Consider the following 27,851-nt stretch of genomic DNA (forward strand, 5'->3'; position numbering starts at 1 on the left):
TCATCACAAAACACTGGGAAACTCAAAAATCTTGTGGCCAGCACTGTGCTACGAATGCCGAGACTTTATTAAAGCTTAAGGGCAGGAGAACAAAGCGCAGGCAGACCGCACACCTGCCCAGCAGACTTAGAGCCCCCTCAGACCCCTCTCCTCAGGGCTGACTGGAAGGCAGCGGCAGCCTCCCCGCGGCGCCCCGCTACCGACCGCCCTCTCCTCAACGCCCGCCCCTCAGAGCGGCGAGGCCCCGCCCCTGGCAGCGCCCTGCCACGCGCGCGCAGCTCCCGCCCTCAGGGGCCGCTCCCGCCCGCTGCGTTCCGGTCGGCGCCGGGGCGCGCGGCGGCGGTGCCCGGCCATGTCGGCGGACGGCGAGCTGGAGCTGTCGGACTTCGTGGCCCTGCATGGGGCCGCGCTCCGCGCTTCAAGGGTCCCGGCGCGCTACTGGGAGAGCCTGTGCCGCAAGCTGCGTGGCGAGGTGGGTGGCCGTGGGCCGTTGCGGGGCGGAACGGAACGGTGGTGAGGGAAGCCCCTGTGGCGGGAAGCGCCGCGCGGTGTTTCCCTCCAGAGGAGCTCCCCTCAGTGAGGGGACTCTTCTCCTCCCTTCCCCAGCTGGGTGGGAAGCAACCGTCCGACCCCCCGCGATGGTGAGGGGGGCGTGGGGAGCGGGCCCTCTTTCCCAGCCGGGGTGAAGAAGGGAGCCAAGAGGTTGCTTAGCAGGGGAGGGTGAGGAAAGCTTCGTGCTGTTTGTCTCGCCAAAGCACTGTAAAAGCGATTAGGTGTATTGTGCGTGTTTGATTTCATCTTATTGTTGTCAGCCTAAAGCTTGAAAGCGTTTCGAAGTCCTGGTAACTGGAGAGCTGGTACTGGAGAGAGGTGATGAATATGCCCTAAAGCCTTCAGCTCTTTTTGCTAAAAAGGAATTTAGAGAAGCAACAATAGTAACGCTAAAGTCAGGGCCCTGTTATATGTTAATGCGTTATGATTTGGGTTGGCTTTTACCTCTTTTTTTGTTTGGGTTTTTTTTCTGTCTTCTTCCTAGTTCTCTTCACTTCCACAGTGTTCTACATGTTCTCAGTCATGTATAACTGTGGCAGTCAGCTTCTCTTGCATATGCCCGAGTTACCTGTAGCTATTTGCTGGAAGTGTTTTTGGCTGGTTGGTTGTTCATTTATTCCTGATGCAATTAAAAGCTGTTCAGCTCTTTCAGAGAATTGGGTGGTGGTAGAAGAATGTCTGGCAATGTTTAAAGCAATAACAATGCAAGGACCACTTTACAAAGCATCTCAGAGTGGTGTTGCTGTGTGACTTTTGATCAGGCTGAATTTTGGGCAAGTTGTAAGCCTTTGTAAAATCACCATTTATAAATGCAATGACATAAATTTGGTATCATTGCCCTTTGTGAGCCTTCTTGAGTTCCTCTGTTGTTCCGGCCCAGGCAGATGCAGACTATCCTTTTGCAGGGCCTAGGTGTGTTTCAGCTGAAGCTGACAGCAGGAGTCTCTGGACCTGGACCTGAACTGAAGGGAGTGTAGGAGCAAAGGCACACTCCAGGATGGAGAATCCCTTTTTGCTCATGTTTTTAGTAACCATTCACTTGCTTTCTGGAGCTTTGTGATGAGAAAGGGAAGAGAAGTGAAGTGGAGAAAAGGCATCATTGTGGACAGAGAGCTTGTAAAGGCACAAGCTGAATTTAGATAATTTTTGTTGTTGTTTTGCCTATACACAGCCAGCCTCGGTGGTAAGGAAAGCTGTCTTGGATTTGCTGCAATAAAGGAACAAGGAACTGAGGTAGGAAAGAGACGTGACCCGAAATTAGTTGTCTGGAGACTTGAGAGTGCTCCAGGGAGTCTGAAGGAATCACCCTGGAGAAGGAAATATGAATGAGGTGAACTTTGAGTCCTGAGGAGAGAAGGAGATCTGATGGGAACATGTAGGTATGGGGTCAGAAGGGAACTTAGTGGTGGGGTGCTAGAGTGCATGATGAGCAGTGGAGAAACAAGTGAGATGGGATGAGAAGTTTGAACGGGAAGGATAGGACAGTCAGGAAGGAGAGGGGGCTGTAGTTTAACACCCATGTACAAGTAAACTAGTATCTAATTACTGAAGTGCTGCTTTTCCCCACCTCGGCTTTGAAGTTGGGACAGGAGGGAAGCTTAGCAAGTCATGATATAATCTGAGTGTTTATAGCATATACAGTCAGGAAGGGTCTGAATATGTTCCTGCTGCTTTCTAACTGTTGTGTGTCTGGTACTGCTAACAAGAGGAATAGGTGTGTATTACAGAGAAAATAAATCTACATTAACTCAAGCATATGCCCAGTCATAAACTTCCTGTTATACCTCTCTCAACAAGCATACGTGCAAGTGACTTGGAGCAGGAAATACATACTGCTCTGCCTAAATAGGAAGGTATGAGAAGGATGTACTGGAACAGGATGAAATGTAAAGCTGGCAACTTTGGGTTTCCTTACAAGCTGTTGTATTGCCATATTGCCAGTATTATGAAGCTGGAGGTAGCTGGCAAACTTCGGAATTGTGCTGTGATGTGACGTGGGCTTAAGAGTTGTGTCCTGTGGCTGAAATTCTTGCATGTTACCAATTTTTTGGGGGGTGTGTGAAATTTAGAGGTAAGACAATAGAGTGAGTGTAGACCCATGGTCCTCATCTTTTTACAGAGGCTAAGGTGGCAAAAGGTAGGATGAAGAAAGCATATGCCCTAACTAAGGTGGCAGGCTGCTCCTTCTGTTTGTTTCATTTTGCTTGTAGTGGTGGCTTAGTGTTCTCTTTTGTACTGTTTCAGTGTGTGGGGAGAGATAATAATTTCAGTGTGCTTAGGCAGATAAATTAGGCTGCTGATGGTGCTTGTCTCTACTGTTGCAGCTTCTGGGTTTTATCCAGAAGTGCAAAAGGATATGAAGACGAGGATGTCCAGGGAAAATTGCTGTGAGAAGTGCCGTGGACTAGGATGAGCCCTTGAGAAGGTAGAGACAGAGCTGCAGTACCTTACTTAGAACTGGACCATGTGGAGGAGCAGCAGTAAAGAAAACAAAGAAGGTGAAGGGAAAGTATGAAAATGTTTTGGGAGTCTAGGTAGTAAAGATTAACTGGAGGAGGGGGTATCAGTGCAACATGGAGCACAGGATGAGTTTCCTTGTTTCATGTGTGAAAGTAGGAAGGATTTTTCATTTGTTCTAACCTGTTACAAAGATTAAAACTCTCTAGTGTAGAACTTGGAAAGTTGGCATCCATAATACAGATAAAGATCTCTTACATCAATACTTCTAGAATCCAGCCCAGGCAGCTTTTTGCCAACACACACACATGCTTAAGACGAGTGAATGCATCCTCCCTCCTATGTGTAGGCTAGAGCCTATGAGATAAGTGGAGGTTTGGGCTTTTTTTTCATTTACTTTGAGATCTGCTGGAGCAGGTTTCCTTCTGAGACCATTATGTAACCATGAATTACATTGGATGGCTTGTTCAAAACATGATATATCTGCTAGATCAATAAACTTGCTTTTATTTATTTATTTTTGCATTTAGCATTCACGGTCTGCTGGGAGGTAAACTTCTCTGTTTCTGGCAGAAACTTAAAAAACAAAACATATGCATGTGTAATAATTTACTGTAAACCCTAAAATGTTTCTTATGTTACTGGAGAAGCCATGTGTAGTCTGGTTATAAGCCTGGGAAATACAGTGCTACATCTATTTTTTTTTTTCCTATTTCAGCCATATGCTAAGTTAAGTGGCAGCTTCTGTGTATTGTAGCAAGATTTTTTGTGGCCCTGTGATATCACTGGCAAAGGACTGCTTAAAGTTTAATCTCAGTTAGAAATAGAGGCTTTAAATGAATTACTAGAAGGAATGCAGCATGTTCAATACTACTAGACACTATTTTTCAGAGCAGAGGAGGGCAGCCTGTTGCTTAGAGGGTACCTGTGGCCTTCAGAGCAGTTTGCAATGTGCCTAAAAGAAAATTGCTGAAGGTGCTTGTGCATGTTAGTTGTCATGACATGTGCCTGCTTTGTTATCATGTTCTCTGGTTCATTAGGCTTGTTAGGTTGGAACTGCACCTGAATATGAAGAGGGAGTGATTTTGCCCAAGCATGTTTTGCCTGCAAATATTTTTGCCGCCAAATATGTTGCTACCCCTTTTGCTGTCTTCTAGAGATTATTACAATGGTGGAGCACCTTATGCAGGTTTGCCCTGTTCTACTTCAACCAGAGAGTTATACTTTCTGAATTGCTGATGTGATCTTACCCAGCTGTTTTTTGCTCAAGTAGCTTAAGATCCCTTTAATGGAGTTGCTGCATTAGTAGGTTTACAGTTTGACAGATCCTCGTGAAGAGAGGTGGGAAGAGAGGACAACAGTGTCAGCCACCCACTCAACAAGCTGTATGTTCATACTGCTGGCGAGGCACTTCTGCCAAATCAATCAGTTCACCACTGAATGGTTTGTGTTATCAATTATGAATTTAAAAAACAACAAAAACCTCACAAAAAGCCACAGATTAAGGTGGTCTTGAGCTGCTGTACCAAGAAGTGTAAGTTGTTTCAGATGAGGAATACATCTAATTCACTATTTCAAGGTTATAAATTCTTTAGGAGAGAGTTTTCATTAAGCATAACTATGCTGGAAAGGTATTAAAAGTGGATATCTTTTGCTAAATACAACTGCTGCAATCTCATACAGCTGATCCTATTGGAGGGAGAGACCAAAACTTTGGCTTGGGGAATTTGGAGCCCCTTCATTTTTAAGTCTTTGGTTGATATTTAATAAAACATAAAGCCAACAGCTTCCCACAGTGGTAGAACTTGATATTAACGTTCATCATGGATGTTTGGTAAATGGGTGGAGCCTGTGGCAAGTGAAGGCTAATCTCCAAGTCAGCAGCTGGCTCACCTCATAGCCCTGCTCTTACAAACTCCTTAAGACAAAATGTCAAGTGTAGAAAGTATACATAGTGTCATACTGTTGGAAGTGTCAAGTGGACTCCAGTGAATTGTACTTGCAGTTTTAATTTTCTGATGACTGCAAGTCACTTAGCTGTGTTATCCTCTGCTGGCTAATGAGCTTGACGAGGACAGCTCTGATCCAACAGCAGGAACAGCAAAGCATCACTTCAGGGAGGAGTGGAGTGCGTGTTCCTTGGTATACTTTTTGCCTGCTGTGGCCTGGGATTAGCATTTGTGCAGTGAGCCAGATCAGGGAGCTGATCCAGCTGGGAGCTAACCAGGTGAAAATAAATTGTGATCACCACTGACAACCACGCAAGGAAGAACTCTTTTACCTGGAATCTGCCTGCAGTTACATGAATGACTTATGAATTTTACAGGCAACCAAGCAGAGGCTTAAAGAAACTTTAGTGGCTGCTGCAACAGCAAGAGGTTGTGATATTGCTTGTTACTGAGTAATGTTATCCTCTTCTAGCAGCACTGGAAAACTAGAAAGAAATTAGAATTACTGACTATTTTAATGCCTGCTAAAGTGGAGGATGTTAAGTCAGTTTCTGATTATTTTTTTAAGTAGGTGTATTTTTAATCTCCAGTGAGGTTTTTTGTGAGGTAATTTTCTTTACCCTGAGAAAAATATATATGTGGAGTTAGCCAACATATTGTTGGCATCTTCTTTTTCCACCCCCAGTCCAAAAGAAAATACCTTGCCTTTTTTTCCCTGGAGGGAATTTTAGGCATTTTTCCACTTAGATCTGATCTATGATACCATGCTGTGGTTTAAATTAAGATCTGAAGTAGGTGTTGTTTCCCCACTGCTTTCCTCCCTTGCTAGGTGTCTGTGGGCAGCTGTCTGCTTTGTCTAGGTGGCCTTGCTTTACAAAGGTGGAGTTGATTTCCTCACCCTTCTGTTGGGGCTTAGCAGAAATAATCATTCTGAAGGAACACCCACTTGAACAAATAAGAGCTTATTGCTGCCACCGGGATTTTACAGCTAATAAGTTGTCAATGACTAGAAGTAATGACTTCTAATAATGTGGTTTCGGAGGTTAGGTATCCCTGCACTTGGCATATTAAACCAGTAGCTAGAGGTCACCGTTCTAGGTCTTCCTCCCCTCCTGTTACTTTCTAGTGAGACTAGATTGAGGCAAATGGTTTGTCTGTGCCTTCCTGGTTCATTATCTAGTGTGTGAGTGACTTAGCAAAATAAATCCCTCTGAAAGGATTTAAGAAGTCTTCTGAGGCCTTACACATTTTTTTCTTCCTGAAAGCATATGTTTACTTTGAATTAACACAAGTTATCAGCAGTGTCTTGGTTCTGCAAAAGATGTGCAAGGCCAACATTTGGCAAGATTTTGGGCAGAAGGGAAACTTGTGTAGTGACCTACATAATTTGTGTAGGTTCTAGATGAGAAGGTGTTATGTCCGGAGGAAGCAAAGATGTAAACAAACCCCTTTCAGCACATTCATTAGTAGAGGTAAAGTGTATAGACCTTAACTTTCAGCAAAGCAAAGATGTAAACAAACCCCTTTCAGCACATTCATTAGTAGAGGTAAAGTGTATAGACCTTAACTTTCAGCAGTATAAGGAATCTCCCAGCTCATGCAGAGGTGAGTGAGCACGGGCAGTTCCTTTTATAGGGAAAGAAGAGTAGGGGGAACATGCTGAGATTTCTTAACTACTTCAGAACTTGGTTGGTAAAAGCTCTTTTTCCTCAGGCACCTTAATGTACTTTGGTTGTGGAGCCTGAGTAACACCTGGTTTTGCAGGTCTGAAATTGTTGATTTTAGCAAAGCTGAGCAAAGGTATTCTATTTTCAGCTTCTAAAATTCTTTGAGGATTTAAACTAATCCACAATCATCACTAGACCTACTGGTACCAAAGAAACCAACAAAACTTTTTGCCAATATTAACTGAAGAAACTTCCCAAACAACAACTCTGTTAAAATGTGAAAGAATAAATACTGTTGTTCACTTATCTCTCAAGTTAAAAATGCCAATTTTTAGCAGATTGCAGGCCAAAATTGTCTACAAGTGCCTTTTAAGTGTTGCATTATGTGTATCAGGGTACTGCCTCAACCAGCTGCTTGATATTTTGTACACTTTCCATCTCAGGTATTTGATGCTGGTGACTACTTCGGAATAATGCAAGTAGAAGAGGCAGATGAGGAGGAAGAAGGTGATGAAGAAATGGAAGAAGAACTAAAAAAGAAACCAAATCCTGGAAATGAGCCTTGTTTCAAAGTTATCGTAACAAATGAGAATGGGCTTCAGGCCTCTAATCCCAATAGGTGAGTAGTGATTTCAGAACTAGTGTTTAGTGTTCAGTGTTTGAGTAGTCTTAGTCCCTAAAATGATATAGACAGTTTGCTTTAAAACATGTTTTATCCTGCTCAGAAATCCTCTTTTCTTACTGTAATATATAGCTGCCTATTTGAGAAAAGTTGTGTGCTATGTTGTTTCTTTTTAAATCATGAAGATGCCTAGAAATTGGTTTTAGTAAGCTAAGAGAGAGAATAGAGAAAAGGCAACCTTGAAATTAATTCTGCAGAAATAAAACCTTGTATCTGTAAGCCCGTGTGCCCTGGGGAAAAAAAACCCTGAAGAAACAGTTGTGACCTTCGCAAATCTCAGGCTAAGGAGGTACTAAGCAGCTTCAAAGTAATGATACATGGACTACCAAATTTCCTCCAGTTGACTAAAATATAGTTTGAGTGTGATTGCATGCTATGCATGCATAATTGAATATATCAAGTTATTGTTGCCTTTCTTCAGGATCAGCTTATTTATTGTGAATATGAGGCTAGTGTGCAGCTATAAAACTAGAAAAGAGTTGCATAAGAAACTACTTGATGTTACAACACAGCTTTGTGTTCTTATTGATTTCAAACATAGAACAGGCTATTATTTGTCATATGTTAATAGATAGCAGTGAGATTATGTCATTTTTGCTGGAGATCTAAGGACAGTTCTGCTGAGTTCTATAAAACTTCTTTTGCCAGAACTTTCATAGTTCTTAGGGAAACATACAAAGTCTAAAAATCTGAATTTAGCCCCGATGAGTAAAAAAACAGCATAGAGCATAGGTATCTGCCTTTACGTGCCTGCTTTAACCTAAGTCATTGCCTTTCTAAGTCTGAGAATACACTTAAATTATAAAGTTCAAAACAGCTCCTATGATAATCTTGGGCTTCATTGCAGTGTTCAGATGCTTGTGAATTAGAAGCTGTATGCAAACATGCCTGTTCGCAAACATTTCCAAAGAGCTTGGCCTTAGCATTCTCTGGAGTTTTTAATTTTAGGATTACATGAGGTTTCTTCTGTATGTGGAATATGAGATACAATAATTGTTCAAGGATACTTGCTGTACATGACAGCTTTCTGAAATATGGGTGGTGGGGTGGTTTTGTTGCAGGAGGGTTCATTGTGTTTTTTGCTTGGTTGATTTTTGTTTTGTTTTGTAGCAAATAGAATTCAGATTTTTCTCTAACTTAGTTCACTAAGAGGATATAACCAAAATGTAGAGAACCCTTCTGGCTGAATGATTTTTTTGTAAAAATCGTACACCCTAAACAGGGGTTAAACTTGTCAAGGGAAGCTGTGCCAGTTGTTTGTGATTTTGTTTTGTGCTACAATGGTAATTCTTCTAAAACAATGCATTTTTTTCTACAAAGATAGGGGGGATACCCCAAAAAACCCAAGGAGGAACAATAAAAAGAATTAAAACGTAATCCTTCTTGTAATAGCAAATACAGGCTTTTGATCAGACCTCTGCACCTAGTTTTACAGATGATGGTAAATGTAACAGAGCTCATGGCTAACAAGGCCCTCAAATACTTTGGCAAAATAATGTATTGTTTTCCCTCTTCAGGCAAGAATATCAGCTTGATGCAGTGGACTTGATCAAAAGGGAAGAAACTTGTGTTCCCACCCTTTAAAGGGAACTATATTTACAAACTTGGGTGCCTTGTTCTGTGTTTGCTCCTCATGTTCAGGGAAATACTAAGTCAGGGGTCCTCAAACTACGGCCCACGGCCCCCCAGGGTCCTCAATCCGGCCCCTGGTATTTACAGACACACACACCCCCGCTGCCGGGGGTTGCGGGGGGGAAACCAAGCAGCCACAGATGACTGCCTGCCACTTCATCCGCGCGCTGGCCCCCTGTTTAAAAAGTTTGAGGACCCCTGTACTAAGTAATGTAAAATAAATGTTCCAGAACAAAACCGAAGTGCGAGTTACTGCTGGGAAGTTGTTCCAAACCTGTGATGTTGCAGTGTGTGCTCTGGGAGTGATTTTGAGAGTAAGAGAAGACCTAGTTATCAAACAATCTGCAAGGAAATAATAGCTCTTATTCACAGAACGTTTGGCTACATACATGGAAAAAAACCCAAACAAACAAACCCAATGGTTATAATGTTACCACAATTCTCTTTAAGCATTTTCCTCATTGACCACGCCTGGACATACAGAGTTGAACATGCCCGCCAGCAGCTGCTTCACGTACCGGGCTTACTGCACAGAATGACAAATCTCATGGGAATCGACTTTCATGGAGAAATCCCAGATGAGGGAAGCATTGAGCAAGTGTTGCAGGAAATGTGGAAATATAATCAGACCTACCAGCTTTCTCAAGGGGTAAGTCTCTAAAGCCTGATTAGGATGCTAAAAAGTTCTGAGAATCCTGAGTGAAGATGTTCCAGTATATGGCTAATAACAAAGATATATTTTCAGTTAAAAAAAGGTCCTTTACATCCTTTATTTCAGAATAAACATCTGCTTGGAAGGAGAGCAGATGCCATGTAGGGCTAAAATGCATGGTAGCTTGCTACCAGCTTTCTGATGAGAACTTTGAGGTTCTTACAGAGAAAGGAAGAGTATCTGCTGCTAAAGAAGGGGGCTAGAAGGGCAAGATCTGCTTGTATGTTAAATGGATTTTTTCTCCTCAAACTTTCTCATAGTGAAGGCAAGAACCTCTTGTGAATCAATTGTCTCACATAAAAATGTCTCAGGTGTGCTTGCAGTTTTTCTCAAGCACTTGTATAGAGTGCTTTACATACCAGGGATATACCTACACTGTCAAATAACTTCCTGGTCTGTATTTGACAACTGGTTGTCTGTACTGTGTAAATGTTAGTTCACCCTCAGGTGAGAACCAACTAGCTTCAAGATGGAGCCTAAGTGTTTCTAGGCATAGATTACTCCAAGGGCTGCTACTTTTAAGTAGTGTCGATAAGAGACCGTACCAGGCTTGGTCCCACTGCCCTGCTTAGTCCTTCAGCACTGTACTGGCATGTCTTGAGCCTTCAAACACCCTCAAGTGCATACATGCCATTTCTGAGGGAATACAACCCTCAGGGTGCAGTTAAAAACCCTTTTGTAGGGTCTGAAATGTAGCTCCTAGGCTACTGTGAGACTTGTGGATTAAAGAGAACAGTGAATTTGTTGGGCTAAGCCCTGTACAGAACAGGCAGGGCTGACCCTGGGCAGTGTGAGCATGACCAGTCTGAACCGATTAGCTCAGGAACTCGAGGTTGTTCTCTGGAGTGGTTGTCTTTATCAATTAAGATATCAGCTTTGCTCACAGTAGTATCAGGCCTGAAAAAATCCCTGAGAAAAGGATTTGTTATGACTGTTTTGTTTTTCTGTAAATAAAAGGAATATCTGCATATTTTCTCTCAGTCTTTCAATCCTGTGTCTTTGTTCCCCATCTTGTTTTCATGAATGGCTTGTGAGTCAGGTGGAATTATCTGTGTTACCACTTAAAAAGTGATTTCCTAGAAGACAATTAATTCAGCCTGTAGTTGAACTTGTCTTATATTTCTGGCACTGGGCTGCTTGAATATCTTAAGTTTAATCTCTGTGCTCCATTTCTGCTTCTGTAAAAAGGCAACAATAGTGCTACCAACCAATTTAAAGTTTATTCATTCATCCAGGATTTTATCATGACAAGTGTTGCAGGAAGGGATGTTTTGATGATGTAACACTTACAGCCAGCTGTTGTTGCAGGAGGGAGTTCTGCTCTCCTTCCCTTGTAAGCTGTAAACTTGAAACTCCTTTTAGCAAAGTGATTCTGATAGAAACTGAAGGAAAGTTAATCCTACCAGACAGCCTTCTGCTGGTTTGGCGCCCTGAACCTAGCTAGTTTGGTGTAGGGGAAGCTGGTCTTCTAGGCAGTAGCATAAGAAAGATGATGGGACTGTGCAGTTGACATAGCAACAGGCTGTTCCCAGCAGTGGCTGGATGCTAGGCTGGCTTAGCCTCAGAGTTGCAGGGGTGAGAGTGTTACTGTCTGCCTAGCACCTGCTCACAATCTTGGCTAGAGTAGGAAACAGAGAAATCGTGCAGTGGGCGCTGCCAGCACCTTCTGTCTTGCGGTGCTTTTCTAGCAATTGCTATGTGCAGGATGTCTCGCTCTTCTTAATCGCGCAGACTGCAGAGGAGAAGGTTCCTGTCTGGTACATTATGGATGAATTTGGATCACGCATTCAGCATTCAGATCAGCCTAGTTTTGCAACAGCACCTCTGTTCTACCTGCCACAGCAAATGGCTTACACTGTTCTCTGGCCTTTGAGAGACCTTGAAACTGGTGGTAAGTGTGCCAAGTATTTTTAATTTGTTTTCTTATGCTTGCAATAAAAGACAGGGCATATTCTTACAAGTCATTGAGCACTTTGCAGTAAAACAAATATTTCAAGACCAAAATGATTGCATATTTGTAATGCTATCAAATGTAAAAGATCTCTGCTGGATATTTCCATAATTTATGTGACATAGAGGCCTTTATCAGTCAAAAAATATTGTTAATGTTTTATTGACAGAGATCTTATATCTTGAATCACTGTCTCGGAGAGCAGAAAATTTCCTTCAAAGTCTGTTTGCAGCTTTGAGTCAGAAATTAAAGTACTGGCAGTTGGGAAATGCCAGGCCAAAGATTTATTCCTGTCATCTTGGTTGGGGGCCCCCATCATGTGGATGAGAAATGGCTTCAGACTAATTTTTGCATCCTAAATAATACCCTTCTTAATGTAGTTTTTAAATTTAATTTTACATTTAAATAATGAACACTATAGTATTAACTTTTCAACTTTTATTTGTGTGATATGCCATGAGGAAGATTTGCAGTGGAGAATGAAGGGCAATTCCTAAAGGTTCTCTTTGTTTTGCTGCAGATGAAGTGACTCGTGATTATGCTCATGGGGAAACAGATCGCTTGATCAGGAAGTGTGTCTTGTTACCGTGGGTACCTGCTGAAGTGCTGGATGTCAACTGTTTTACACCAGAGCCATCAGATGAGCATTACCAGGTATAATTTTAACAAGTTAATCTCATATTTTATCTCTTTTAAGAGGAGGCAGTATCTAAAAAAAACATTGCGGGAGTTCTGACTTTGCTTTTTAGGCTTAAAGATTGATTTAGAGTACAGATATTAAATAAAGAAAAATTTTTGAAGAAAGCATGGTGAGACAAGAAATGTCCTACATACAATGTTTAACTGTTTAAAAACTGAAGCGTGAGTTCTAATGTGTTACTGCAGTAATTTTTACAAGCATGCTACAAGGTACTTCTTATAAGGTACCCATCTTCCAGTTAGATATTTGATACATGTCTAATAGGCTTACCAATCTGATGTATTATTGTAGCACTTCTGGTCAGTCTTGAATTACAGAAAGATTTATTTTATTATTTTAGGAGTGGCTGTATTTTTCAGCCTGTTACTCATTTCATGTCATGGATTAGAACCATTGCATATTGGAGCAGAGACATCTTTAATTTGATGGCACTGTTACAAAGTGCTCATCTGTTTTGCTCTCCTTTCTACTAATGCTTGTGGTATTTTAAGGATGTGAAATTACCGTTGTTTGAAATCCTCTTTTCATGAACTAAGTCTTCATGAGATTCCTTTTTAAGAAAAACGAAGAAACCTGATGCCTATGAGGATGATGACTGGCCACTAACTGTTCAAAGTGCGGCTTCTAAAGAAAAATTTATACCCCATCTACCTGTTTCTTATGATAGAGGATAGGCAAAAGATGCTGGATCCAGCTTGTTAACAGTATCTAGTCAGAAATGAAGTTAACCTGCTTCTGCCAAATGAGAGTACACTCAAAATAGCTAAGCTGTTTTGTAACTGAAGTCAGATTGCCTGGTTGGGATTTTGTGGTTTTGGAAGAGAGGCGTACTTTGCATTCACAGATGAGGAACAACAGTGTACCCATAGTTCCACGTCATACAGGTGTTCTCTTGGCAAAAGTGCCTGGGTCTCAGATAAGGCAATTTTTTGCATGTGTTCTCTGGTTTGGGATGGTCAGGTCAAGTTTAAAGAGCTGTGTTTGGCAAATGAGCAAACAGCATACTCCTTTACTGCCGCACCTTAAAAACATCTTCTCAAATTATCCTTTTTTACCTTTATTGTGTGTCTGCCACTCGGCTATTGAGAAGACATGACAGGAAGACAGTGATGCTAGAACCAACCAACAGACCTTTCTTTTACTTCAGAATGTCTAGCTGTAGATTAAAGTCTTAACTGGTGACAGACCCGTGAAAAATAGCTTAGGGCCTTGCAGATCCTTGAACACCAGAAGTGAGATGGCTATAAAGAGATATCATGTTGCTGATGCCAATTGCCGTTTTCACATAAGCAGAGCTACCTGTGCAAAAAAGTACAGACAACTTCAGAGGTCTGTTCACAGCATTAATATGTGAGCCAGCAGTTAAGCTGGGAAATTCAATTGTGTGAAAATGTTTCTAAATGTTTATGCAAGTCATACAGTTTCAAAATTGCTTGCTGCTATTGCTGTACAATTTCTGCTTTACTACTGTGTGAAAATAATCACTTCTTAAATGGGCTGTGTTGTTTGTTTTTACTGTAGCTAAGGATGTTGTATTTCTTATTCTAATTTTCCTTTAAATAAACCTGAAGGCTTCAGTGTTCTATTTAAAAGAATCACAGAGTTGTTACAGCAACATTGTGGCTCAACACTTACCTGCTCTTTGCTCTGTTACCCAATTCTAGTCTTCAACGCAGACCACAGAGGCTGTAACTGAAATGGTACATGCGTAATGGTTGGGCAGTGGTTGCAGAAACCAGTGTCAGGGGAGGTGGCCTTTAATGAAATGTCTGGGATGGAAGAAGCATCTGTTGAGGGGGCTAGAGTAGTTGCTGTTCCGCAACAGCTCCCTGCACTTGAGTCGCTGAAAAGACAGTAATGAATCCTCTGGTATGTTCTGAGAACTGTAGGCTTCTCTTAAGAGTACAGGCTCTCTTCCTATTGTCAGGTGATTGTGGAATTATTTTGTATTTGTACTGTCCAGTCTGTTTTAGAAAGTGATGTCTGAGATCTTTGATTATGGTTTTGTTTATGCTTTCCGGTTATGTATGATTGTATTCCCTATAACAGCCTTAAAGGTAAAGAGGTATGTCCATGGCTGCACGGACACTTTACCACTGCTGCTTATGAGGACAGCCTCCAGCAGCTGGAACTCGGGGTGCTCTTGCAAAACAGCAACTACATCAGTTTCTCAAGATGTACTCCTCCCATCCTAGAATTTCTGTGAGCTACTTCCTGTGACAGGGTATCAGCAATGATCCCAATATGCGTTTCCTTTTATCAGTCAGAGGTGTTGTAAAAGATGGAGTGTGATTTTTCAAGAATGTTTACTACTGAAGACTGCAAAAAGCCTTTTGTTCATTTTTGCAGGAGCAGAATTAGGTTCCAGCCTCCTATAATTACTATTTTTTTTAGTTATTTGTAATAAAACACTATGGCTAAATGGTCAGGTTTCTGTTTTTTGGGGGAAGATAGTAACTTCATCTTTCACTGCATATGATCATCTATAACTTGATACTTTGTTTAATGCTTAGGAGAAACAGGAGTTTCTCAGGGTGTGTTGATAAGCCCTGGTCTTGAAGCAGATTTCTTGTTCCTTTTTTACTAATGGCCTCTTACCTCTGATTCCCTTCTGCCTCTGCTCGTCCTGATTGGTTTTTTCTGAGCAGCATATTACACAGCACTATATTTATTAGAATGTATTTGGTGGAATTCGCCTGCGCTGAAGGCAATGGATCAATAAGATGTTCAGTTGGACTGTCATTTTTACTGTGACTACAAATGCACCTTTATATATGTATTTAAATACTTACGTAGAGAAAGGAATTGTAGAAAACCACCTGTAAAGGTTTACAATTCAAGAAAATTTCAATAGGCTATTGCTAATAAAACACTTGGATGAACATCAAATCATACAGAATGTTTTACCTGTAGCTTATTCTTAAAGCTTATGTTGGTTTTCAGTCACTTCTTTTAGTAACCTGATTGTGCACACTTCAAAATTCAGCTTGGTCTAAGCTGCTGTTCATATCTGCTGAATATTGTGGACATTGACCTGAGGCTGCTAATTTATTCTGCCTAGTATTAACTTTCTGTGTGTTTTTCTGTTTTGTTTTGGTTTTTAGGCTATTTTAGCAGAAAACAAGGAAAAACTACCTATAGCAATAAACCCACCAGTTTTTGACAAAGGCAAAGTTTTCAAGTACGTATCTGCAAACACAATGCTTTCTTACCAATATTAAATATAATAATTGGAGTGTGCTGAGGCTGAACAGCTTTTTCCAGCTTTGAACAACAGGCAAGCTGAAGGTGTGTTTATACGTAGCGACTTGCTTAAGATGCTGACTTACTAGTTGTTCTTGTTGGATTCTTCAGAGTAAATGGATTGTCACTTACAGAATGTCTAAAAATATACATTAGATCATTGGTTTTTTTAAGTAAGTGCCACCTTCTGGGTGAAAGGAAAGTTACAACATTATGCAACTCTTAACCATGGAATATAGCTAAAGTATGTAAGAAAGACTAAAGACTTCTCTTCTACATTATAGCATGCATGTCCATAGGGGTACATGTGCTTCTCTGAGCTGTGTGAATATAACAGACTATTCCCCTTCAGTTGAGATTGCCACACAGGAATCTTGTCAAAACCTGGGATGTTTTAAACTGGGTACGTGCCTTACAACAAAGATGGGAGTGTATGGTGTGAAAGTATTTCAGAAGAAAGCTGGAAGAATGTTGCAAAGCTAAAGGATTTTTGTGAGCAAAAGCAGTTGCACTGCATGGCTAGACTGCCTTATTACTAGTTTTATTCCAGAAAAGCATAGCATTACATAGCATGTGCTGCGAGTTGCACTCCAGGGTGTTTGTAGTCTGACACTGGAATCCCAAGCTCTTGCTTGCAACGTTTTGCTTAAGGGTTGAGGTTTGACTAAAACATGTTTGGTAGGTATACTCACACCCCAGCTTCTTGTGTTGAGGGGATTTGTTATTCTTTTGATGAACTTTACTTGAGAAGAATTACTGAAAATCAAAGTCACTTTGATTTGAGAGACATTTGTTAACTTGTTCAGTGATAGTCTTATATTTCATTGAGTTGTTTAAATCTCTGGTTACTAGACTGAGAATAAGCAAAAGCTTACTCATCTAGTGTACTTGCCTCTATTTCAGATAAGGGAGGCAAAGGTAGCTCTGTTCTCATAGAGATGAAAAGAAACTGAGGATCTTGGGAAATGTTGACTTATTTTTCACTGCTACCTCTTTATTTCGCATCTCGTATTTCAGGTGAATGGCATTCGCATCAGGGAAGGAATGGGGGAGACATGCCAAATCCTTCCTGTTCTCCTTCTAAGGAATGTCATCAACACTTTGTCCATGTACTCCTAAAGGTTCTCTTCTTTATCCAGTTTCTGTCTGGAGTGGAGAAAGGAGAGCAACTTGGCCTCCACAGGAGGCCAGAAGGTCCTCCTTGCATTCTAAATTTTATCTGCTAAAGTTCCTCCAGGAGCAGGGTAGCATCTCAGAGTCCAGATGACCTAGTGGGAGCTACAGTCTTCCAGTGCTCTTGGCCCCTTTCAAAGCTTGAATGGTTTTAAGGCTGCCACCATGGATGGACAGATGGGAATGTGTGAAGCTGGGTAGATGTGTGTGGCTTGTTAATGTGCAAGCTCTGCCTTGTGTATTGCCGCTGTGTAGGGGATTTGGAAGATGTTAAATGCATGCAGTTATGAAGTTTAGAACCTGGGACAAGTTCTTAGTCATCTTGTTTCCAAGTAAAGCTAAGACAGAGAATGGGAAAATGAAATAAATGTTTAACCTGAATCCTGAAAAGCAAGGGAGCAAGTAACATGTAGTTTAATATAGCAAAATTACAGGTTCAAGTAGATCTTGTAGCATTAATAGTAACTGCTGCCCTAGGGAGATTGTTCTATCCAGCTGTGCTGATTGCTGGCTTGAAAAAAAGGTGGATTAAAAGAACTAAATGTTTCAAAGACAAAATTCATATGGAAAGTCCTTCCAGTTTGTGTTGGGCTTGATCATCACTTTTGATCTTCTCTTTTTTGATTCTCTTCAGCTACATCAGTAATTTTGTAGAGATGCCTGAAGAGCTGTGACAAGATGACAACTCTTTGTTTTGATCAGAGCTTGTCAGCTCTGTGCTTTGGGAGTTGATTCTCATAACTGCTTCTTAGCTTTAAATGCTTTATATAAATTAAGTAACATTTAACATGTTTTATCTTATTTGCACAATTCCACCAAATAATAACTTCTTTAATCCCAGACTTTGTAGCATCTCTACCAGGACTTCTGTATGACAAGGAGGGAAAAAAATCATTCAGGAGTTATGGTCAGCTGGCTTCATTAGTTCACTGTGTCATTCATATCGGAGTGAAAGGTCCAAAATAGGTCTGCTAATACCACAGTACTGCAGTGTAGAGGTTCTGTCATCTGTCAAACCCAGAATGGGACTTGGCACATTTTTTTTTATCTGTCTGTATTTTTATGTCTATATGTGGATGTTTGTTATCAGAGCAGACATTGTAACGTGTACCAACTTAGTTAACTAAAAACAAGGGAATACCAGAGAAGACCTGTTAGTTAGGTTTGGATCCAGCTACACAGGACTAGTGTCTTTGCGGGATGATAACTTATGTTGTAGGGTCTGTTTGTAAGGGGCTGATCATGAGCAACTTAAATTCTAGTATTTCTTACGTTGCATGTGTTCTTGCATGCATGTTTGTGTGGGGATGTTGGATGCTTCAAGACTTCCTTTTATCTTTCCCTTTTATCTTCAGGTCACTGCTTTGATTCACTTTTGCTTCAGCAAGGACTAAAAGTTGCTCCACACCAGTGGATATTTAGGTAGCTTGTATATGAAATGGGTTTGATGGAACCTTGTACTGGATCCAGTACATCAAATTTGGTATTGTGCTTTCCCCTAGTGTGCAGACTTAGAAGAAGAAGCCACGTATTGTAGAAAGAAATGCTAGTGGGGCTGTATAAAGATACTAACTTTGCTCTGTTGCAACAGTGGGGAAATATTGGTGACTTGAACAGGGGTGCCAGGCTGACTCTCTTCATCTACAATGAAATGAAGTCAACTCTCTTAATCTTGGGCTCCAGCATAAACAGTATAACCATTGTAGTATGTCACACATTGAGCTATGCAAAACATCTTACGTACATTTCTTTTTAAATAATGTATTTCCCCCTGTGACTGGGCTGGTTTTACAGTTCATTTCAGAGAAGTCTGTCTCAGGGGAATGTATCTTCCAATTCGTTAGTAGCAGAGGAGGAGAGGAAACTTACACAGTTGATAAGAATAGGTCAGGAGAGGAGGAAGAATGTAGTGGTTTCTCATGGGAAAAACGAGCAGTTGCTTAGTCTGTTCAATGTTCCCTTATTATGAGAACTATTTCCTATGTCAGTCTGTCTTCTTGAGTCATCATGCTGAATTCTGAATGACCTCACTTTAACTGTAAAAACACCAAAATGATGTATATTGCTATCTGCTTATTTTAGCATGTCAGATAGTGAAGTTGTTGGGTTTATTTGAAGGAGGTATTTAGTAAGATATGCAACATCTTGCCTTATTCTTAGTTATGTTTTGTAATGCGTATCAGGTTTGGGTTGCGTTTTGATGTGTTTTTTTAATGGGGCTGGGAGAGGATTTATATTAAACTTCAGTTGTGTGTACTTCCTGCGCATACTTCCATATGTTTTGATTATTTAGAAATTTCTGTGTGTGAAGTTCTGAACAAATGAAAATAGTTTTCTGAGGCTGCTAGATTAAACTGTCAAGTTTTCCTATTAATTCTCGTTGATGACAGCAGTTTGATTTTTAGAGCTCTTCCTGCAATGAAGGCATTTATAAGGTCTCTCTCATGCAGGGGCTTTTCATGTAGAATAGTGATTTCATGTTGGTGCTTCTCTGTCAGGGACTTAGTCGTTGTCTTCTGAATTGCCATTTTTGTGAAGTTGTAGGAGCTAAAGTATCTTTGAGATATCTGCCTCAAAGTACAGGGGTTTTTAATCTGTCCCACTTCAATTTAAAGTGTTTGTATAGATTGAGATTGTCACAGAAAGTGTGTATTGGTAAAGCATAATTCTTGTAGAAAGCTAAGCTTAAAACTTTTCTCTGTTCCAACACAAGTTAATCAGTTTCAGAAACCAAACTGACATTTTTCTTCATATGCCTTTTTTTCTAGAGTTTTCACAGACATTCAGCAAGTCCTCAACAACCTGACACATCCCCGGTTTGTATTCACAGACAACGAGGGAGAAGCAGACATCCTCTACAACTTCTCACACTTCAAAGATTATAGGTTGCAATTGTTCCTCTGATAATACCATTTAGGTTTTTGCTATAAAAGCTGTGCTCCCAAAGGCCTCCCAAGCTTCCTTCTTCACCCAACAACTTCTCTGTTTTGTAGAAAGCTAAGTGAGGAAAGGCCTGAGGTAATGCTGAACCAGTTCCCGTGTGAGAACCTCCTGACTGTCAAAGACTGCCTGGCATCCATTTCTAGACGAGCTGGAGGACCAGACGGGCCAAGATGGTTGCCTCGTACTTTTAACCTTCAAACAGAATTGCCTCAGTTCATCAGCTACTTTCAGCAACGTGACAGAAGGTAGCTTGTGTATCCCCTTCTGTGCTTTTTGTGCTTTCTTGATCCCACTTCCTTCAAATAGCAGTAAGCCTACATTTTGGGCTTAGCAGCTGTATACTGCCATCAGTTTGCTCTTCCTGCATTTATGTTCAAGTGAATTTTACCTGGAAACTGTGAGCTTAAGCAATGCATTTTGAAACGCAGAAACTTCACCATGATTTGAATACAGATTTGTGTTGCTTTTTGTCTAGTCAAGATGTTAGGTCTTGTATTTAACAAATATTCAAAGGATCGAAATGTGTTTACAACAAATGTAGGGTTTTTTTCTCCAGGGGACCAGTAGCCGTTGTTCTTGCTCTTAAGCCAGAGTGGAAAATGTTTATAGGGTTGTGTACTGGGTACTTGGGTTCCATAAGGCTGTGAAAGTAAAACAGCTTTAGTGTTAGCCTAAAGCAGTTGTGGAGCTTTAGGGTTTTAAATAGCATGCTCTTTCTGCTGCTGCAGCTGCCTTGGAGTGGATGAAAACTAAGATTTTCTTTTAGTAAGAGAGAGAAAGAGATCATTAGGTACTGCTAATGGAATAAGCTCTTATGCCTGCCATGGAGTGTTCTGGTTGAAAGATTGCTGCTTTGGTAATGCTTGCTTATGGTGCCACCTGCCAGGTGTTTAATTTGGCCGTTCTTTGCTCTAAGTATTCTGTTATTGACTGGCTTGACCAGGAGAGAGTATTCCTTACATGTATCCCTAGTGTATGATGTTTTGATTCCTTTTTAATTTCAAGGATTGACAGTGATTGCAATGTGTATATAGGGAATGGGAAGGAGGGGATAGGAATTTTCAAATTAACAAACAAAACAGACCTCTGAAGTTAACACCACTAACTTTAGCTCAGTTTATGCTATTTATCATGAAGCTCAAGAAATTTCTTAGGATGCTTTAATAGATTGAGGAAAGGATGACATCAGGTGTTACCCTGCCCTTACTCAGAAAGACACATTGAAAGACCAGCATGTTGCCTGTTTTCTTCAAGGATATTTCAAAGAATTTTCCCCTTGAGGTACCTAGCTACTAGAGGGTGAGAAAGTGGTGGTGTGCTTTTGTTTTCTTGCAATTTGAACTGTTGAAATATTACGTGATTTCTTCCCAAAGAGCTGAGTTATGGTGTCATTTAATGTGAATGATTTGGAGATGTAATTAGGGAATCAACTTGGAAAACTGCAGATTGCACTGTGACCTGTGCGTGTTCATGGTGATGCTGTGCTGTTGATGGGGAGTTTTTCCCCTTTTGAAGGAGGGGGATGCAGAAGGAGGAAATAAACAGTGAAAGCATGCTGGGCCTGAACTGAAAAGATCATTGAAAGCTACCAGTGCCTTTTCTCTCCGTTATGCCTAAGGCCTGTTGCTCCCAGTTGTCAGTTAAAACTCCTTAGTTCTTGCACCGTAGCCCATGGCTTTATAAAGTATTTATTCAGGGGAGTACCTAAATCAGTTCAAGTGAATGTTCAGACAGACGAATGAGGTGGATACTTACAGGTTTTGGCTCTTCTCTCTCTCCCTCCCTCCCTCTCTCTCTTCCCCCAGAGGAGAAGACAATCACTGGATATGCAAACCATGGAACTTGGCCAGGAGCCTGGATACCCACATCACCAACAGTCTTAACAATATCATCAGGCATAGGGAAAGCAGCCCAAAGGTTAGAGTGCATGGTTTTGAATGTGATTTAAAGGCAACAGCTGAAAAAAATGCTTCATAGGAGGAGTCTAAAAATGCAAAGAAGGAAATTTATCTTCCACAAAATTCATATGCTGGCCATAAGCACACTGTTTCAGTCAATTCAGAATTGATTCAGATTCAAATTGGTCAGCTTCATTTGTTGCAGTGATGAACTTGGAGCCTGCTGTTTTCTTGTTTAAAAAATAAAACTTGCCCTGACAGTAATGAATACTCCAGTGTGGTGATGCTGTAACGCTAATCCTCAGACTGGCAGATGAACACACATTAGGTATAGTTAGTGTTGTTCATAAATTCTGGTATATTATTGCTTCTGTCCTGTGGTGGTTCATTATTGCTGATCCACAGCTCTACTCAGTGGCACAAAGTACCGCCTTTGCCAACAACGGGTGAATCGTGGAGCTTTTTATAGGGAGCGATACACAGTCATACCTCACAGTGTCACTTTAGCTTTATTTCTCTTGGTTTGCGGACTATGTGTATTTTCTGGAATGCAGAAATGCACAAAGAATTGCTTCACATTTCTAGTTTAAAACAAGCTCACCAAAACAGAAATAAAATTCTGTGATTTTTTTTTTTTTGTACAATTAAGCACATTTTGGCTTCCCACTTTACCCCACCCTGATGTCAAAGAGTTTGATAAAAGGTACCTATTTGCGTAACAACATTGTGCATTGGTACACATTTCTAAAAGAAATCCTGAAGTGCATATAAGGACACCTTAAATCATTGAGTTCCAGTGACACTTTGTTTTCATTTCAGTTTAATTATATTTACTGTGTTTTTGTTTTGTTGTAGGTAGTGTGCAAATATATTGAGAACCCAGTTTTGTTTCACCGAGAAGATGTGGGGATGGTTAAATTTGATATCCGTTATGTTGTATTGCTGCGGTCTGTGAAACCACTCAAACTGTATATCTATGATGTATTCTGGCTGCGCTTTTCAAATCGGTAATTATGTTCCCCTCACTAATGTAGAGGGGCTTAGAATTAAAACTGATACTTTGGAAACCAAGGCATTGTTTTATTCCTTTAGGGCATTTTCACTTGACGATTTGGATGACTATGAGAAGCATTTCACAGTCATGAATTACGCTCCCGGTATCACATTAAAACAGGTAAGCAAACAGTCCAAAACACTCCCTTGCCTTTCTACTGTTAGAAAATCTTCTAGTGCCTCCTTTGTGACTGTTGCCAAATAACCTGTTCCACTTAAACGAGCAGTCAGGGTGTTGAAAGTACCCAAAGTCCTAAGCAAATATTTTCCTCTCCCCCCCCCCACACACACCAGTCATCAGTGATTATATAAGGTAATACAAACCTACATCCTGAATATAACCCAAATTGATAGAGAGCAGTAAAAGAATTATTAAAATGGGAATTAAACATTGTCAAAGGCTTTAGTGTGATCTTCTATAACGAGGAATACTGTAACAAGGAAGATATTCAGGAGCTGTCTAATTCCCTAGTTCTCTACCTGGATTTGCATGAATGGCAAGAAATACTTGATACTCTATTTTCTTGTCATGTTTGCTCAGTCATTCCCAACCAAAATGGTCTTTGATGTTGCTAAACTGTTTTAGGTACACTGTGAAGAATTTATTCCTCTGTTTGAAAAACAGTATCCTGAATATCCTTGGACAACAGTACAAGTAAGTCAGTTCATCTTTCTTGTGTAAATGTTCATGGATCTGTTTTTTTACTCAACAAACAAGCTTTTCCAGAAGTGTTGGGTGGTTTGGGTTTTTCTCATGAGACATACTTCATGTGTATCAGTTCCACAAATGATATCAGATGTTAACCTTTACTTTAGAAGCATTGCTTAACTTAGCATAATTGCCCCCCAAAACACTTTGTTGTTAGCATTTGAGAATTTTATTTCATGATTACACTATGAGAATTCTTTATATTGGACTTACTAATAAAGCCAGTCCTGACTACCATCAGGATCCTGCGATCAGGATCTTTTTTGCTTGCAAATTCTTTTTTGCAGGTTGCCAGTAATCTAAGTGCATGGTTGTGAAGATTTAGTACTTCATGCAAAAGGCAGGGAAGTCCAGAATATAAAGCGTGCTGATCACTACAGATGTTGCTCACTGTTGTCTCTGAGATACTAAGTTAGAACCCCTGTTAATTAAATTAATTCTTGCCTTTGAGACTGCACTGCAGAATTTCCAGCTGCTGGCACAACTTCTCTGTGTTAGTAAGCTGGCTAGAGCCCTGTGCCCTGGTCATCACATTAATGGCTTTTTCACAAGAAAACAGATGGTTCCCTAATAATAGGGCGTCTTTTATCTGGGACGAGGAAGCTCTAAGTACTGTAGTTCCATAAAATATGCAGGAAGGCAGATGAGTGCCTTCTCATTGATCTTTGTCTGTAATTCATGCTTGAAAGAAGAAGCTGAATGTGAAGGGGTGGTTCAGAAACATGCACAAAACTGAGTGGTTTGGTTGCATAATTGCATATTTATCAGGAGCTAAAAGATGCAGAATAAACAGTAGCTGAGCATTTATATGAGCATATGCTTTCGAAAATTAATAAATTGCCCAGCTGTGGGCTGACTTCCATAAATTAATTTACATCAGTTTTAAGTAGACCCTCATACCCAATCAATGATGCTCAGGTATGACAGGTTTTGCAGCATTATGTTTAAAATAGTCTGGAAGAGACTACAAGGAAGAGAGATGTCAGATACATACTGTAGGTTACCTAAAGTGGTACTGTGTGCAGAATAGGAAGTACTACACCATCTTTTTATTTTAGAAGGAATGGTTCACTGTAGTATAACTCAGTGCTAAAATTCACACCTGTATGTTCTTTCTGTTTTATTTCACTTTCACGTTGGGTATCTGACTGTTGCTCAAAATACCAATGTAGTATGTTAAAATCTCAATGTCCCCATGACCATTTTTACAGGGGTGTAAGTAGGTAGAAGATTTTTCATTGCAGAACAAAACAAAACTAATACAATTTAATAGGCAGGAAAAAGGTAGAACTTCACAGCTGTACTGCTGGTCTTCACAGCACTCTCCTGGGCTTTCTTCTTCCCCTCCTCTACACATAAGTGCAGTACTGTACATAATGCCTGAGAAAGAGGGTTAATGCTAATATTAAATTCCCTGTTTTCAGGATTTCTGTGATACTGACTTGCTCCCCAGAAAAGGCCATGGATATTATTTCCAGGTGCTCAGCACTTTCTCTGTATTGTCTTTAGGTCTAAATGCCATTTTGAAGCTAATACTGTGCACAATTATAATTTGTTGGCTAGGGTAACTTACGCAAACTCTTTAAAAAGCTGTGTGAATGAAGTGATTAAAAATGTTTGTTGCTTCTATTTATGAGTTATTGGAACCTCACTTCTCATTCGGATACCTTTTTCTGTTATTAGGCAAATATTTTTAAGGCATTTGCTGAACTGTTCCAAGTTGCTTCAGCTAAACCTGCACCTCTTGGCATCTGTGATTATCCATCGTCAAGAGCAATATATGCTGTTGACTTGATGCTTAAATGGGACACCAGCAGAGATGGTGAGAAGCTCGTTTCTTGGAATATTGAATTCTTTATATTTGTGGACCCTTTCAGAAATTTATTTCTTCTGTCTGAACTCTTACTGTTTTTTCAAGCAATGTAAATTGTGTGTTCTGTGCCTCCTACTGACATCAAAGTATATCTGTAGTTGCAGATCTGCGGGGTTAGCATCCACCATGCTGGTTAACAGGAGTGATGGGGGAGCTGTTAACTGTACTTGGCTGAGTCCTTGCTTCCCTTGTGCCCCTGCTACTGCTGTGCTCTGGGGGTTTTTTTAAACAAAAAAACACCAAACAAACCACCACATATACACACACACACACACAAAAAAAAAAAGAAACCAACCTCAACTGTACAGCAGTGTAGTTACTCTGACAGCAGCGAGTTTTCTTTCCTATTTGTGGTGAGAGAATGTCTGAAATACCTGTCTCTATGAAAACCTTAGTGACATCTTACTATCTGTGGCTTCCAGGCGTGGACCCGGTGTCTTCAATGCACAGTTACTTATTAAAGCATGGAAGGGACCACCTTCACCATTTCAGTGCTGTTGATGTCCTCGGGACCATCACACAGTTGTTGCCAGGTCCCTGCAAGACCATGTATCTGAAGCTGCTTCATGTTAGTGCTACAGCATGGCTGCCTGGACCTTTCTTCCAGCCAGTTGTGGAGGACTGGTAGCAAAATTCACTAAATAGGGTGAATTCTTTTATTACCTCACCAGGAGGCTCAACAATGTCCTTGTACAAAAGTGTACAAGACACGCGTCTTTTGTAGGTAGAAAAGCAGCAGAGGTGCCAACACAGAAAGGAGTGCCAGGGGAGTATTAAACAGAACAGTGTGTACTTTTTTCTTTGACGTTGCCCCTGGGATACAGGAAAAATTAATTGCTTATGCCCAGGTTTGTCAGAAGAGTAATTAGGTGTTGTATGTTGGGTGGGTGCCCCTAGCCCACTGCTGCAGTAGTTGATTCTGTAAATATTGAATCACTTTCATGGAGGGAGATGCTTGAGAAACAGGAGGTAGAGAATTGAGTCTTTGCTGTTCCAATCAGGTGGAGCAGGGGATTGAATCTGGGTCTGCTATGTCCAAGTCAAATGCTCTTTCACCTGTCCCAGAGCTGACTGAATAGGAAAGGCAAAGCAACTCGCTATTATTACTACCTTGAGGAAAACTATTGTAGTAAAAGGACCAAGCTCACATTACAGCCCTGGCTGAACACAAGCTGCGCACATCCCTAGCCTTTTGAAGATGGGGATGTGGGTGCCAAGGTCACAGATGTGATGCTGTAGGCAGCCTATGGATAAATAGGTTAGTTGTATCTGAGCAGAGCATAGTATGATTTACCTATGCATCAGAAGCTTGTACCCTCACTTACAATCTCAACACCAGACAGAAATAAAATACTTTGTTTTTTCTTTGCATAGCATGTATTTGTTTCTGAACTGTACTGATGAAGTTTTGAGAGAAAATGAAACTCCCTTACTTCAGGAGTGAGATGAAGTGGCAGGTGGGAGTGGCTGGAGTGTGAAAGAACAGGACTGCTAGCACTGGGAAACTGGGAAGGTAGAAGTCTTTAAGAAAGGAAGGTTTGTACTGAAACATGAAAAGGGAAGCAGTTTTCTGAAAGATGTTTCAAACTGTCAAGCAAGACAGCTGTATCAAGGAGATCATCCTATTAAATTGCTGCAAATTCTCATTCTAAATAAAGCATTGGATTAGCACAATAATAGCAGAAACTGTTGGATAATTGTCCTTTGGATAATGATGGTAGAACAGACTTTCATCCCTCCAAAGGAACCCAAACACACTGAAATAAAAACACCCTACCGGCTTGCCAGCTTGGGTCATAAAAGATGGCTTTTTCCAGTAGTTTTCTATAATCTCTGGCTTGAAGACAGGTCCTGATTCACGTTCTCTACAGAGCTTGTGTTGAGGCAATGTTTGTGTTCCCCTTTGCAGGGAAAAGAATTATGCAGCCTCAGATCCTGGAAGTGAACTTTAATCCTGACTGTGATAGAGCCTGCAAGTACCACCCTACCTTTTTTAATGATGTCTTCAGCACCCTATTTCTGGATGAAACAGAGAGCTGCCATGTGACGTGCATTGTCTAGCCACAGAAGGCTTGACTATTAATTTCCTTCCTAGATATGCTTAACAGCAAGATTTATATTTCAGTTCTATGAGCTGCTGATGCAACAATTTTCCTACACTGGTAACCCAGGAAGAAAAAAAAAAATGTCAGAAGAATATGCATATACCATATACTGTATTGATGATTGTTTTGTCTACATTTTCCTTGTCTTGCTTAGCTCTATAAATCATGAGTTTGTGTTGACCAAATGTCTTGTTTATCGAATATGGGAGACCTCAAAACAGGACAGTAACTGGAGCAATTGACTTGTTTTTCAGGTAGCCTGATTGCTTGCTTGCTGGGAAACATTGCACAAGTTCCCTGTGTCAGCATTAAAACTATAATTTACTGAATCATGTTGGAGTTTGTACGTCTGTTTTGTCTGTCCCTCCTATGCAAAGATCTAAACTGGGAAACTAATACGGTATTTCAGTGCAATGAACTACTAGAGTAATGAGATTCAAGATTTGATGGCTCCTCATTTTTTCTTGTTTAGAAAAAGGCAAACAAAACCCACAGCATTTAGGAACCCTGTATTACTGTCTGTCATTCTTAGCCTGCCCCTTGAAGAAATAG

At 40.7% G+C, this 27,851-nt stretch overlaps 1 protein-coding gene across 2 annotated transcripts; it reads left to right on the forward strand.

The window, feature by feature from the left end:
• The first annotated feature begins 281 nt into the window (after nucleotides 1-281).
• Nucleotides 282-27,628, forward strand: TTLL12 (tubulin tyrosine ligase like 12). 2 transcript variants are annotated; one of them, XM_027797471.2, is made up of 15 exons: nucleotides 347-472; nucleotides 1,724-1,785; nucleotides 7,069-7,244; nucleotides 9,390-9,588; nucleotides 11,383-11,542; nucleotides 12,123-12,256; nucleotides 15,407-15,483; nucleotides 19,487-19,603; nucleotides 19,712-19,906; nucleotides 21,467-21,578; nucleotides 22,415-22,566; nucleotides 22,652-22,733; nucleotides 23,199-23,267; nucleotides 25,005-25,143; nucleotides 27,104-27,628. In XM_027797471.2, exons 3-15 carry the CDS (start codon nucleotides 7,099-7,101, stop codon nucleotides 27,253-27,255), a joined length of 1,734 nt encoding a protein of 577 aa, XP_027653272.1. In that variant the 5' UTR covers nucleotides 347-472; nucleotides 1,724-1,785; nucleotides 7,069-7,098; the 3' UTR covers nucleotides 27,256-27,628. The 2 variants fall into 2 exon arrangements, with proteins under 2 accessions (XP_005433752.4, XP_027653272.1); XM_005433695.4 differs by lacking the exon at nucleotides 1,724-1,785 and having other exon boundaries at nucleotides 282-472.
• The last annotated feature ends 223 nt before the right edge of the window (nucleotides 27,629-27,851 follow it).

The sequence above is a fragment of the Falco cherrug genome, chromosome 5 (genome assembly GCF_023634085.1).
Source record: "Falco cherrug isolate bFalChe1 chromosome 5, bFalChe1.pri, whole genome shotgun sequence".
NCBI classification, from domain to species: Eukaryota; Metazoa; Chordata; class Aves; order Falconiformes; family Falconidae; genus Falco; species Falco cherrug.